Source organism: Camelus bactrianus, chromosome 4, assembly GCF_048773025.1.
Source record: "Camelus bactrianus isolate YW-2024 breed Bactrian camel chromosome 4, ASM4877302v1, whole genome shotgun sequence".
NCBI lineage: Eukaryota > Metazoa > Chordata > Mammalia > Artiodactyla > Camelidae > Camelus > Camelus bactrianus.
In genome coordinates, this window is record NC_133542.1 from 72,606,636 (window position 1) to 72,620,289 (window position 13,654).

General features: G+C 57.0%; 1 protein-coding gene across 7 annotated transcripts in view; it reads left to right on the forward strand.

Moving 5' to 3' along the window:
• Positions 1 to 13,654, forward strand: part of HMCN2 (hemicentin 2) — a 150,438-nt gene that overhangs the window by 60,518 nt on the left and 76,266 nt on the right. For all 7 annotated transcript variants that reach the window (XM_074362401.1, XM_074362398.1, XM_074362397.1 and 4 more), the window contains 7 exons: positions 4,502 to 4,629; positions 6,723 to 6,977; positions 7,564 to 7,650; positions 10,195 to 10,389; positions 11,379 to 11,509; positions 11,840 to 11,987; positions 12,385 to 12,511. In XM_074362401.1, the coding sequence (XP_074218502.1) occupies positions 4,502 to 4,629; positions 6,723 to 6,977; positions 7,564 to 7,650; positions 10,195 to 10,389; positions 11,379 to 11,509; positions 11,840 to 11,987; positions 12,385 to 12,511 (1,071 nt within the window). The remainder of the gene's footprint in view (positions 1 to 4,501; positions 4,630 to 6,722; positions 6,978 to 7,563; positions 7,651 to 10,194; positions 10,390 to 11,378; positions 11,510 to 11,839; positions 11,988 to 12,384; positions 12,512 to 13,654) is intronic.

The following is a 13,654-nucleotide window of genomic DNA, read 5'->3' on the forward strand; positions in this document are numbered from 1 at the left end:
CTCCTGTTTGGGGCTTCCTTACAAGGGGCTATGATGTGGGTGAGCCCCAGCAAGGAGGTGAGGGTCAGAGAGGCCACTGGTGGATGGAGACGCCCTCCAGGTTGATTGGTGCTGGTGGCGGGGAGGGAAGGAACCCTGCCTCAGGCTCAGACCCCACCCCAACCCAGCAGACACGCACCCAGCATCCATTGACGTGTGGTGGGCATCTGTCCTGACCACGTGCTGTGGGTGAGAATCAGTTTCTGGTGGGCTCGGCACTGCACGGCGCGCTGTTCATTCGGCAGCCACTGACGCTCCTCCCGGAAGGCTCTGCCAGCCTGATGAGGTTGGATGTGCCCTTTAGAAACAGGGGCAGCAGGATGAGCACGGGACACAGGAGGAGGGACTGGGTGCAGATACACCACCCAGACTCTGAGCAGCCTGAGGACAGGGAGCATTTCCTCCACCCCAGCGGCAGCTGGGCCACCTTGAACCCTGTGGCTCTTTGTCAGATGAGTGAATGAATGAATGAGTGAATGAATGAATGAGCATTTAGCTGAATTGGGCTCCAGGGAAGTGTCACCTGCCTGGATCCATCAGGGAAGGCTTCTGTGGGGGCAGTGCCTGTGCTGAGGGCTGGGGACATGGCAGGAACCCGGGCACACCTGGCCCCGCCCCTCACGGTGCCATCAGACGGTGACAGGTGATTACAGGTGTGATAAATGCCCCACTGACTCCAGGAGCATAAAACTGAGAGCAGGGATCCACCTGGGGCAGCACGGGTGGCTTCCCTGAGCCACAGAGGAGCTGGAGAGGTGACCCCAAGCAGGGTTGTAGTGAAGGTGCAGCCTGGGGATTTGCACTTTCTATCAGATGCCCTTTGGCCTCAGTGGGCAGGTACATCCCCCTTGGAGCTCGCGGGACCCAGGGGACCCGGCAGGGTAAGTGGTCCACTCCTGAGTCTCCCCCAGCGTCCCCCAACATCTGCGTGGCTGCGTGAACCTTACAGCCAACAGCAAAGGCTCGAGCCCAGTGGATGTCATAAACAGGAAATTCCCCTCGAACTTCTCTGTGTTTTCATCTGGGCTCCACACAGAGCCATCTGTCTGCTCTCGCGGCGATGGAGAGGCTGCCGCTAATGACACCACACGCACACAGCAGTAGAGCCCTCCCCACTTCCTCCCACCTCTCTCTTGCCTGCACCTCCCCTCCCCCGGCTGCAGCCCCCAAACCTCGAGGAGTCTTGGGATGTGGAAAGAGCGGGGCATAGGTGACGGAAGGGCTGTCCTGGAACCCCCAGGACTCCAGGTCCTGTCCCGCTGGCCCCAGGGCCCGTGGCTGCTGCTTTATTTTTTCCCAACATCTCATCAGAGTGGCGTTTGCTCTGTGCCAGGTCTGGGCTAGGTTCTGGGGATGCAAAGGCAAATAAGACAGAAGGGGATGTGTCTTCTTGGGGCCCAGTGGACAGGTGGTCACAAGCCACTGTGGCCAGGGCTCTGTGGGCCTCAGCTTGTCCATCTGTAAGATGGGCCTCCCTTTCCATTTCCTCCTTTGGGTGTATTGAGCAGCATTTCCTTTCTAGGAAATGACCTGGGGCTCATCCTGAGAAAGACAAGATGCCTACTTTTATTGTTGAAAATTGTTTCCACTTTTGGAAGTTTCTTTCATTATTTTTTTTTCCCCAGAAGCTCCCACTTCCTACCCTTTTAAGAGATAGGTGAGGGAGGGAGTAAGGGGTTCTGTGGTCTCTAAAGTTCTTAGAAAAACCAGACTGCAACTCTGAGATCAAGGAGTTCAGAGCTGTCTTTTCAAATATAAATAAACTGGGGTTTAGAGACACCGACTGTCCTGCCTGGAGTTGCACAGCATATAGCCAAACTGGATGTTAGATCCAGAACTCCAGTGCCTAGCCTAGACCTCTTTCAGCTGACCCATGTGTCCCTGCTGGGCTAGTCCAGGTTTGTAGCAAAGTCACCGAAGGAACTGTGTCCCTTCCTCTGAGTGTGATTGAATGTGTATGTTTCAGCCTCAAACTGATTTGGCTCGTATTTGGTGGATGTCAACATTAATTAACTTAAACAACAACAACAACAACAACAACAACAACAACAACAACAACAACAACTGTGGATGAGTAAAGCCAAGCCGGGGGAGTGGAGCCACGCAGGGGGAATGTTTACTTGTCACTGGGACAAATAAACATCTGTGTGGTGTTTTCCCCCTTTTTCTTCCACTTTGACAGATGAGGGGATCTACTTAGGGCTGCCCCGCTGGTTGGGGCCTCGGGAGCGAACACACAGACACGTTGATTGGGGCAGGGATTTTATTAACAGCAGGGCCGTTTATTGAGCACTTCCTATGTCCTAGGCACCGTGGGCTTTGTGCGCATCATGTCACGTCATATGTACCGTCTCCTGTGACCCCAGATGAGGACACTGAGGTTTAGGGAGGTGGAGTCCTTGGCCTAAGATCAGCCTGCAAAAGGCCAAATGGCGGCATGCAGAGGCCACTTGCTGTCAAAGCCCTGCTTCCACCTGCTCCGCTGGGCTGCTTCTCGGGACGGGGCACTTCCTTGTGACCTGGGCTAGTGCTTAGAGCCACCTGGGGCCTTGGTAGAACCCCAGTTCCAGCCTCCCCCCAAATCAGTCTCTAGTGGGGCCTGGGAGTTTGCATGTTTCACATTCAGCTGGAAGGTTCTGATAAAGCCCTGCCCTACAGGGGGGATGATGGCGTCTCTAACTGTGAGAGCTGACGGTGCGTGAGCCTGTGGCCAGGAGTCCTGCTCCTGTGCGTGGGGGGCACATACATCAGTGTGCAGGGAACTCTGGTGAAAGAAGTGAGGGAGGGAGGAAAGAAAGAACTGTTTAAATGTTCACCAAAAAGGGAACAAATTAATAAATTGTGGTATGCTCACACAAAAGACTACTATACAGCAGTGAAAAATTAATGAGTTAGAACCACATACATACACATGATGCCATTTATATAAGAGTTTTAATGCAAAACTGCATTGTGTATTGTTATGGATGCAGTGTCGTCACCATGGTAACAGCTGACCTTTGTTGAGTACCTCTCTGTTCCAGGCACGGTGCTGTGGATTAGGTCTTTCAGTTCTCTGGACAACCCTATGAGGGATAAGTACCACTGTTGTCTCTATTTTCCAAAAGGAGAAAATTGAGGCACAGAGAGGTTAAGTGACTTGCCCAACCACACACAGCAAGCACATGGCAGAACAGGGTCAGACTCACTTGGTTCAGCCTAGTGCCTGGGCTCTAGAGACCACTACCCAGTGGATCATTTACAGCTGTCCTCAGAGAACTTGCTCCAGGTGCCTGCTGGGTGCTCAGGGCAAACTGGAGGAGGGGGTTGCTGAGCAGAGTAATTATGACCCCACTTTGCAGATCGGGAGACAGGACCAGCAGGGCAAAGCTAGTTGCCTGAGGTTGCACAGAGAGTAAATGGCCGGCAACATTGACCGGCAACATTGATGTGTGCAGCTCAGCACTTTGCTTGCAGCTGCTCGGAAGATGGGGGCTCCTCTGTCATCCCTGTTTGCGGAGGAGGAACCTGGGACTCAGCAGAGAGGGGGGTGGGAGCAGGACTGGAGCCCAGCTATACCCTGATGAGCACAGGCTGGGGGGCCCTTGGGGTCCCCTGCCTCCGTGCTGGCTGCTTGTGCTTGGGGCCAGCCGGGGCCAGCGGCCGCAGCTGCCCTCCCAGTTCAAGGAGGGCAGGGGCGACACAGAGCCAGCACATATGGGCTGGTGACATCATGTCTGCAAGGGCCCCCTGGGGTCCAGCCCAGCTGCAGGAGCCTGGCTGGGGGTCCCAGATCCCTGTGGGATGGGTGCCAGGTGGCTTCAGCAAGGTGGGCTGGATTGGGGAGGGCAGTGATGAACTGCTTCCTCCTGAGGGCGCAACACAGCACTGGGCAACAGGACACCAAAGAGCACTGGATTCGGAGTCTGCCCAGCCCTGGCACGTTAACGCAGAAGGCCTCGGGGCTGCAGCTTCTCCGTGGAAGCTGTGGGAGGGGTCTTCAAACAAGACCTCACGCCCCCTCTCAGAGCAGGGTGGAGGAGCCGCAGGCACGTGCATTAGAGGAGGGGGAGTTTCTGGCGACCAAGTGCCAGGCCCTGGGCTGAGCCCACGTGGAATCTGTTCACCAGCCCCAGTCACAGGCCCTCTGTGTGTGCCCATTTTACAGATGAGGAAATGGGGACTCTAAGAGGTGAACAGACTTGCTTCACCTGGCTCGGAAGGGTTCAAAGTCAGACCCAACCCAGTGGACTCCTAGTCCAGTGCTCTTTATCTGTTACACCAGTTGGAATGGACCCGGCCTTGGCCTGGTGGTTTGGGGAAGTGGAGGCAGGGCAGGGGGAGGAGTGAAGGCTGGTTGGTGGACACTGCCACACTCCAAGCAGGCTTCCTGGAGGAGGCAGCTGGTTCAAGTTGGGTTTTGAGGCCTTTCCAGCAGAGGTGGGGTCAGTTGGGGTCTCACCAGTGCCCCTCATTCCCACAGGCGTCACCTCCTCCCATCGGGCTCCCTGCGTCTGGCCCAGGCCCAGGTCAGTGACAGTGGCCTCTATGAATGCACAGCCAGTAACCCTGCAGGATCCGCCGTTCAGTACTACATCCTCGGGGTGCAAGGTAGGACCTGAGCTGGTGGCAAGCTTCACGCACCCCCGCCTCGTTCTTTGGCCTCTCAGAGCCCCTCCCCATCTCCATGCCAGGCTGTCACCTCTTCCTGGCCCTCCAGTGTTTCCTCTGGCAACCCTATTTCCTGTCTTCCTCAAGCACTCTCTCTCCTCCTCCTCACCCCTCTTCTCTCCCTCTCCCATACCCCTTGGTTGGGCCTGAGTTGCTGTTCAGAGGCCCCCAGAGAACAGAGGGCAGGGCCCAGTGCCCGTGGGGACTTGGAGGTTGGGAGGGGGGGTTCTGGTCTCAGCTTAGGGCGGGCCTAGGAGTGGGCGTTCACCTAGGTGTCCAGGTCTCATTCACAGAAGCAGCCATTGGAGTCACTCCGCCAAAGAGGTGGGGGGCTGGTCTCCACCAGCCCCGAGGAATCGCCTAAGACGGGGGTCAGCCGACCACCGCCCTCAGCCACCTCTGGTTTACCTGCTGTTTTTATACGGCCCACGAGTGGAGAATGATGTCTTCATTTTTAAATGTTTGGGGAAGAAAAGACAAATAATATTTTGTGACTTGTGAAAATTACATGAAATTCAAGTTTCAGTGTCCATAAATACAAGTTTTATTGGAGTGCTACCACACGTGTTCGGTTACGTATCATCTGTGGCTGCCGTGATGGCAGAGTTGAGTAGCTGAGACAGAGACCATCTGGCGTGCAAAGCCTGAAATATTTACTATCTGGCCCTTTACACAAAAAGCTGACCCCTGATCTAAGCTCACTCTCCATTTTACAGAGATGGTTCAGAGATGGAGGGGTTCAAAGCTTTGCTGTGGGTTTGCATAAGTGTATGGGAGAAAAGGAAGCAGGGCGGCGGGGTGATGAGCAGAGCCTGAGTTGGCAGAGCTGGATTTGAATGCTGACTCTGCCACCGACTGGCTGTGTGACCTTAGGCCAGCTGCTTGGCGTCTCTGAGCCTTGGTTTCCTCTTCTGTAAAGTGGGGGCAATAATGCCTATCCCATAGTTGTCAGAAGGGGTATCAATGTCATCAGGCACTCAGTACAGTGGAAACTTCTCATTTTCAGCAAGAGTTGGTGGCGGAGTGGTGGGGAGGGCATAAACACCCTTGTGGTCTTGGACAGTGAGGCTCGGGGCTCGGGGTGGGGGAGCCGACCTCTGTCCAGGGGTCATGTTCCCATGGGGAGGAAAAGGGCCGGCTTCCTCCCAGGGCCTGGGACACTTGTCCCCGTCTCCAAGAATTCTTCCGGACTCCCTCAGTCTGGCCCCACAGGAAGCCACCTGGACTCCTGGTTACACAGACCCAGACTTGGGGCTGGTCCAGCTCCTATCAGCTGATGGAGTGGGTGACTCTGGTCAAGTGACAACCTTTCTGAGCCTCAGTTTCTTTATCTGCAAAATGGGCGTGGCACCACCCACCCCATAGGAAGGACCAAATGAGATGCACGATGGGAAAGTGACTAGAAAACACAAATGCGGAAGAAACAAAACCCACTCTCCTCCCACCCCAGGGAAGGGAAAGAGTGAGTCTAGCCACAACATTTTTGGCACCACTGCGGGCCAGGCTCCGTGCTGGCGGCTCTAGTGCTACATCTCCTTTCATCCAGGGGCGGCTTTGTGAGGGGAGGAAACTGAGGCTCCAGCGAGGGGCAGGGCTGGGATTTGAACCTCCCCCTCTGTGCATGCTGCCCCCCTATCCTCACCCCCCATGCTGAGTCAGTCTGGCCGCCGTCTGGGCCTCAGTTTCCCCATCCATCACTGAGCTGGGTAGTTCCTAGCTGGTGGTTCTCAAATGGTATATGCGGGCTGGGGCTGGGGCTGGGACTGAGCACGGAGGAGCGACTCTTTGATGAGAGCCCGTGTGTTCACGCAAAAGGCTGATATTACTTAATCGGGGGATTCACATGGGGGGCCCCACTGTCGTTTTCTGACGAAACGAGGAGACTTGGATCTCTCCCAGGACAACTTCTGCCTGTTGGTGACATCCAGGGGTGAGGGGAGCCCTGTGGCAGGCCGGGCCATCTCCGCGGGTCTGGGCTCTGAGACCCCCACCCGGGCCTTCTGCCTTGACAGCCCTCCCCACGGCCCTGTCAGTGCCCCCCCAGGTGCAGCCGGGCCCGCGGGCCCTGAAAGTGCTGGCGGGAGACGCTCTGGACCTGAACTGTGTGGCTGAGGGCACCCCGGAGCCCCGGCTGACCTGGGCCAAGGACGGGGTGGCCCTGCAGGGCGGGGGGCCTGAGGGCTCCGTCCACTTCCCAGCCATCCAAACCGCTGACGCTGGGACGTACCGCTGTGAGGCCTCCAGCAGCGCCGGGGTGGACGCCTGGGAGCTGGAGCTCAGGGTGCTGGGTGAGTCCCCCTTGCCCCCCCCCCCCACCTCCCCACAACAGCAGCCTGGGCTTCTGAGCTGCTGGACGCCTTCCCTCCTCCCAGCCCCCAGCCCCTGAGGCTGGGGGCCGCCTGGTGTCGGGCAGCTTTCACCAGCCCCTGGGGGACTCCATCCTTGGGGTGGGCTGCAGGCGCTGGGGCCCAAGTCCAGCTTCTCCCACTTTCCAGCTGGACAACCGTAGACCAGTCGTTTACACTCTCTGACCCTACAAATTGTGTCCAGTAATACGTAAGGGGTCAGTGAAAGCATGTGTATAAAGTGCCTGGTGCACAGAAAGATCTGGATCTGTGGTGCAAGCGTTGTCACCATTATGAATTTGAACTGCATGAGGGGAGTGCAGGGAAGGATGACGCCCAAGCTCAGCCCCCCAGCCCATGGGGGGCGTGCGTGGCCCTGGTGGCTGCTCCGTGGGCCACTATGCGGGAGGTGAGCCGGCGCAGCTGGCGTTCTGGAGGGGAATGCCCTGTCCACCGGCCCTGGACTTCTGGGGGGAGCCTCAAGCTTGGGGCTCGGGGATGTGAGTGTGGCCGCATCACCTCCCGCCAGAGCCGCCGCACTGGGGGGCCGATAAGACCAGCGGGCTGCTGGAGAGAGTAGCGGGAGAGAACGCCAGCCTGCCGTGTCCTGCCAGAGGTGAGGCTGGGCCCCGGGCAGGCCGGGTGGGGCAAGAGACCCACCCACATTCCGGCACCCTGGGTCACACCCTGGGGGCAGTGCGCATGGGTGTGGAGGGTTACGGGTTCCTCACTCCTACCAGGGCCACGCCAGGTACTTCCCATCAGTAACCCTGTAGGATGGGGATTACCATTAGCTGTTTTTGTTTTGTTTTGTTTTGTTTTTTTAAAATCAAGGGCAATCTAGGCCCAGAGCGGTTAAGCAGCTTGCCCAAGGTCACACAGGCAGAAGGTAACTCACAAAGAGTGACTTGCCTTGACCTCAGCCCTGAGTGCCTGTTAAGCCCTTGGCCCCTCTGTGCCTGGAGAGGGGGCAGAGGAAGGCCCAAGTATCCTAGGATCAATGCCTGGTGGCCCCTGCCTGTCCCCAAACCCCAGACTTTCTCACAGATGATTCACGTGGTCCTGGGCAAACCAGCCCTTTGGGGCTACAGCACAGTGTGGGGCCGAGATAGCCACCCCTTGGCCAACTGCCCAGCACTGAACCCTGCTTCAGTCCTCCCAGGCTGTGTACCTCGGGGTGGTTCCCACCTCCTTTCTGAGCCTCAGTTTTCTCAGCTGTACAGTGGGGTCACACCCATCCCTCCACACAGGGCTGCTGTGAAGGCCCAGTGGACAACAGGAGTTTAAGTTCCCAGCATCATGCCTGGCACACAGTAGGGGCTCGGCAAAGTGTGTTAACCGGATGGATGATTCTGCCTTTCTGTACAGCCTCCCGGCGGATCCCTCTGCCTGCCCGGGTGGGGCCCTCCTATGACTGGTGTGAGGATGTGCTGTCCCTCCCTCCCACCACCGCCACTGCATGGATGGCACTTTCTAGAAGGGCAGGTGTCTGGGTGTCTAAGGGGCAAGTGGCCACCGACAGGAGTCAGAGCTGGCACTTCCTCATGCCACGGGGCCCAGGGAAGTCCGTAGAACAGACAGAGGGAGAGGCAGGTGGGAGGCAGGCACTGAGGCGGGACCCCTGGGAGCCAGGTGGGCTCCCTTATGCAGAGCTGCCCACCTGGATTGGCTGTTGTCCCGCCTTTGACCAGTGCGCCACCTTGTGCCAGTCCCTGGTAACAGCAAGCAAGGCACTCGGGAGGTGGGAGGTGGGAGGTGGGATTAAGTAGCCTAGAGATCCCAGAGCTCTGGTGGCCACGGGCCCTCCCTTCCCCTCACGGCCACCGTGTAGCATCCCTAGCACTTAGGGTGGAGCAGTCCGTACGGTGGGTGGGGCAGGGGCCATCCTGAACTGAGACCACACCCAGGATGCCTTGGATGTGCTGCATTTTAATCTTGTCCCGCCATAATGGGGTGGCCCACCCCTTCCTCCTACCGCCTTTCCCCCTCTGCGGCTGACAGAGAAAAGAGCAAGTGAGGCAAAGAGAGAGTGTGTTTACAAAGAGCACCTTGCTGCCGGGGGAGACGGCAGATAGAGGGGGTGTTGTTAATGATCGTTGGTGTTAGCAGTGATTGTGAGTCCCGCTGACTAGTGGTGGCAGTGGGCGTCGATGGGGTGATGGAGGAGCTGCAGGCTCCCCTCCTGCTCGGTGCCAGTGAAGGTAGGAAGGCAGGTGTGGGCTGAGCAGGTGGAGCCATGGGTGAGGGCGGCCCTTGTCCTGAGGTCACTCAGCAAGTCTGCAGAGCTGGGGCTCCCGGGACCTTGAGCCCTGCTGTGACCACTGGGTGCCGGGCCTCACGGGCATGTGTGCCACTTGGAAGGCTGGGTCATTTCTTCAGCACCGATCCAAGGGCTACTGTGTGCCCAGGCCCAGTGGGGCAGCTGTTCATTGTGTACCCACTGTGTGCCAGGCCAGATGAGCTGACGGTCTGGTAGCAGGGCCGGATGCTGGACAGTCTGACGTGAGGAGTGTCGGAGAATGGGCTCCAGGAGGACTGTGGTGCTCACGGTGGGGCCGGGCATCTGTCGTCAGCGGTGCCAGGCCTCGTGTCTAAGCGCTGATCCAATGGGACAGTATGGGTGCTGAGCACGGCAGGCTCGTTCATTCCTGTAGCACCTACTGTGTGCCAGGCGCTGGGCTTGTGGCTGGGCGTGCAGCAGGGAGCAGAGCAAAAACCCTGCCCTTGTGGGGGAACTAGACAATAGACCAAAAAAAAAAAAAACCCATAAAGAAGTATATCTTATGTACGTTAGAAAGTTGGAGGTGATGGGTAAAAAAAAGAAAGCCAAGGGTGGGCGAGGGGATTGGGAGTGCTGGTGGGGGTACAATTCCAGATGAGATGGGGCCCCTGAGAAGGGAGCCAGAAAAGTCTGTGGCCCCCATGCCTGTCACCCACCCCAGGAGCTGGGAGGCCATGGACACGCAGTGCTGGGTGGGAAGGCGGTGGGTGTGTGAGCACCTGCCGCTCTGAGGGCCGCTCCTCCAGCCCGGGGGGCAAGGAGGTGCCTGGGACCCCCTCCCCACCGCAGGGTCAGACATTTGCACAAGGAGTGGGGCAGTGTGGGTGTGGAGAGGGAAGCGGACAAGGTGTTCGTGCTGATGACTCTGTGCCCCACCAGGGACACCCAAGCCACAGGTCACGTGGCGGAAGGGCCCGTCCTCGGAGCCCCTGTGTGGCCGGCCGGGTCTGGCGGTGTTGGATGAAGGCTCTCTGTTCCTGGCCTCCGTCTCTCCCACAGACGGCGGAGACTACGAGTGCCAGGCCACCAATGAGGCAGGCTCCGCGTCCAGGAGGGCCAAGCTGGTGGTCCTCGGTGAGCAGGGACCCTAGAGCCGGGGGACGTCCTGTACACACCTCCCGCTGGTACCCGGGGTGCCTCGGTGTGGCAGTCCTGGCTCCTCGGCCTGAAGGCTCGCTGCAGGGAGGGCTGCAGGTCCCTTCCCGCGGTGCCTGTCCGGGGGGGCCTGAGGGCGTGGGGAGAGTGGCAGGTTGCGTGGGCATCCCCTTCCCCAGAGAGACCCACAGAGACAGTGAAGGAGAACCTGGAACTCCTTAAATGGCCTTTTAAATGGCCTAGTAGTGAATTCATTTTAGAATGAGCACTGATGGGGTGGGGAGGGGTAGAGCTCAGTGGTAGAGCGTGTGCTTAGCATGCATGGGTTCAATCCCCAGTACCTCTGTTAAAATAAAGAAAGAAATCTAATTACCTCCCCCACCAAATGAAAAGAATGAGTGCTGATGACAGTGGAGGGTCCCCAAACCCACCTCCCATTAAAGCTGCTGAAACCACCCGAGGCTCATATTCTGTCCGTCCACGGTGCTGTGTCCTGGAGGAGGGGACCGCTTCCCCTTAATGTGGGCTCGTGGAAGGGGTGAGAAGCAGTTTTAAACATTAATGGTTCCTAATCGGGTGGCTTGCCATGGGAAGTTTGTTTCAAAGACTAACCTAGACCCCACATTCAGAGATTCCGATTTGGAGAACCCTCCAGATGACCGTGACAATACTTTGGGTGCAGAACCAGCTGGATCTGGGGGCTTCTGCATCTTACAAAGTGGAATGTCAGAGACAGAGAGGGGCACAGTTCCTGGTCACAACCAGGTCCAGGTCCCCTGGCGAGGATGCTGAGGCCATTCCCGGGACCACAGGCTCCTGATGGGCAGATCGGGTGTTGAGGGGGCGGACATCCTGGGACTCAGAATCTGGGGAAGAGCAGCAGTTGGGCTGCCTCGTCCAGACGGGGTCCCAGTGGCTGCGGCTGTCCTGAGGAGGGGGCAGCTTCTCCGCTTCTCCTTGCTCTCAAGTGCCCCCCAGCATTCGGGAGGACGGGCGCCAGGCCAACGTGTCAGGCATGGCTGGGCAGTCCCTGACACTGGAGTGTGATGTGAATGGCTTTCCGGCCCCTGAGATCGTGTGGCTCAAGGATGGGCAGCTGGTGGGTGTCCCCTGGGGTGGATGGGCTGTGGGTGGGAGTTGGACTGGGTTCAGGCCTTCTGGATGGGTTCTTTCATGTGCCATGTGTGGTGGGGAGATGTGACAGGTGATAGGTGTCTTTGGGGATGCACTGGGGCTCAGGGCCATGGGACTGTGGTCCCACGATGAAGCCCAAGGGGCTGCATGGTGGAGAGGGCACAACACTATTCCGGGAATCAGAAACCCTGGGTTCCAGTCACCAATCAGCTCTCTGGGCCTCAGTTTCCTCATTGCTGGTGCTGGGGGGTGGCCAGACCCCGCTCACCCCCTCCCCGTGGCCTCTTCTGCCCAGATCCCCAAGGTGGGCAGCCACCGCCTCCTGGACGGGGCCCGGGCCCTCCACTTTCCCAGGATCCAGGAAGGCGATGCGGGCCTCTACTCCTGCCGGGCCGAGAACCAGGCTGGGACTGCCCAGAGGGACTTCGATCTCCTTGTGCTCAGTGAGTGAGGCCTGAGCCCCTACAGCTCCCGAGGGTGCCTGGCCGTGCAGCCGCTACCCTCTTAGGTGGGCCAGGGGAGAGGGGAGACTGCCTGCTGGGAGCCGGAGGCACAGAGGGCCCCATGGCAGACCTGGGCCTGTGGTCACAGAGCCATGGGGACAGACATGAGACAGTAACGTCATTAGCTGAGTAATTACTGTTGTGTTATGTGCTACAAAAGAGTAGCACGGGCCTCTGAGGACGCACAGAGCAGGTGCCTCTCCAACCAGGGGCTTGGGGAGCTTCCCAGGAGGGCTGTGTGGGAGGAGGAAAGGCTCACCAGGCAGGGGACTTGTACATGCAAAAGCCCTGCGGCAGGCTTTGAGCCTTTTCACTCCCTACCCCTTCTCTCCCCAAGTCCCACCTTCCGTGCTTGGAGCTGGGGGCGCCCAGGAGGTGCTGGGCCTGGCTGGTGCAGGGGTGGAGCTGGAGTGCCGGACCTCGGGGGTCCCCACGCCCCAGGTGGAATGGACCAAGGACGGGCAGTGAGTGGTTTCACCCGCCAACAGCGGTAGCGTGGGGGTGGAGCCAGGCAGGGGCCGGATGGAGAGGGGCTTGGGAGGTGGAACTCTGCAGGGTGGGAGCTTGTGCACGAGCCACCCAGGGCCCAGGCAGAGGGCATTGTGAGGCACTCCCGCCTGAGATCACCCAGGTGAGACCCTGCTTTTGCCAGGCAGTGTTTTCTCATCACTCAGCCAGTCTTCCTTTTATTTTAAAGACTTTTTAAAGATATTTTTTATTTTAAGGTATTTAAGGAATTAATATGATATTCACCATCCCAAAGGGCACAATTCAGTGTGTTTATCGTATCCACAGTGCTGCACAGCCATCACTTCTGTCTAGTTTCAGAGCATTTCATCACCCCGAAAGGAGACCCTGTACCCATTACCCTGTACTCCTCCGTTCTTCCCCTCTCCTAGCCCCTGGCAACCACTAATCTGCTTTCTCTCTCTATAGATTTCCCTATATTTTGTATACATTTCATGCAGTCATGCAATATATGGCCTTCTGTGTCTGGCTTAGCACACAGTTTTCAGGGTTCATCCACATTGTAGCAGGTTTCAGTATTTCATCCCTTTTAATGACTGTATAATATTCCATCATAGGAATCGACCCCATTTTGTTTATCTGTTTTTTTTTTTTTTTAACATTTTTAAATTGATTTATAATCATTTTACAATGTTGGGTCAAATTCCAGTGTAGAGCACAATTTTTCAGTTATATGTGAACATACATATATTCATTGTCACATTTTTTTTCTCTGTGAGCTACCATAAGATCTTGTGTATATTTCCCTGGGCTATACAGTATAATCTTGTTTATCTATTCTACAATTTTGAAATCCCATCTATCCCTTCCCACCCTCTGCCCCCTTGGCAACCACAAGTTTGTATTCTATGTCTATGAGTCTATTTCTGTTTTGTATTTATGCTTTGTTTTTTTGTTTTTGTCTTTGTTTTTTAGATTCCACATATGAGTGATCTCATATGGTATTTTTCTTTATCTTTCTGGCTTACTTCATTCAGAATGACATTCTCCAGGAGCGTCCATGTTGCTGCAAATGGCGTTATGTTGTCGGTTTTTATGGCTGAGTAGTATTTCATTGTATAAATATACCACTTGTTCTG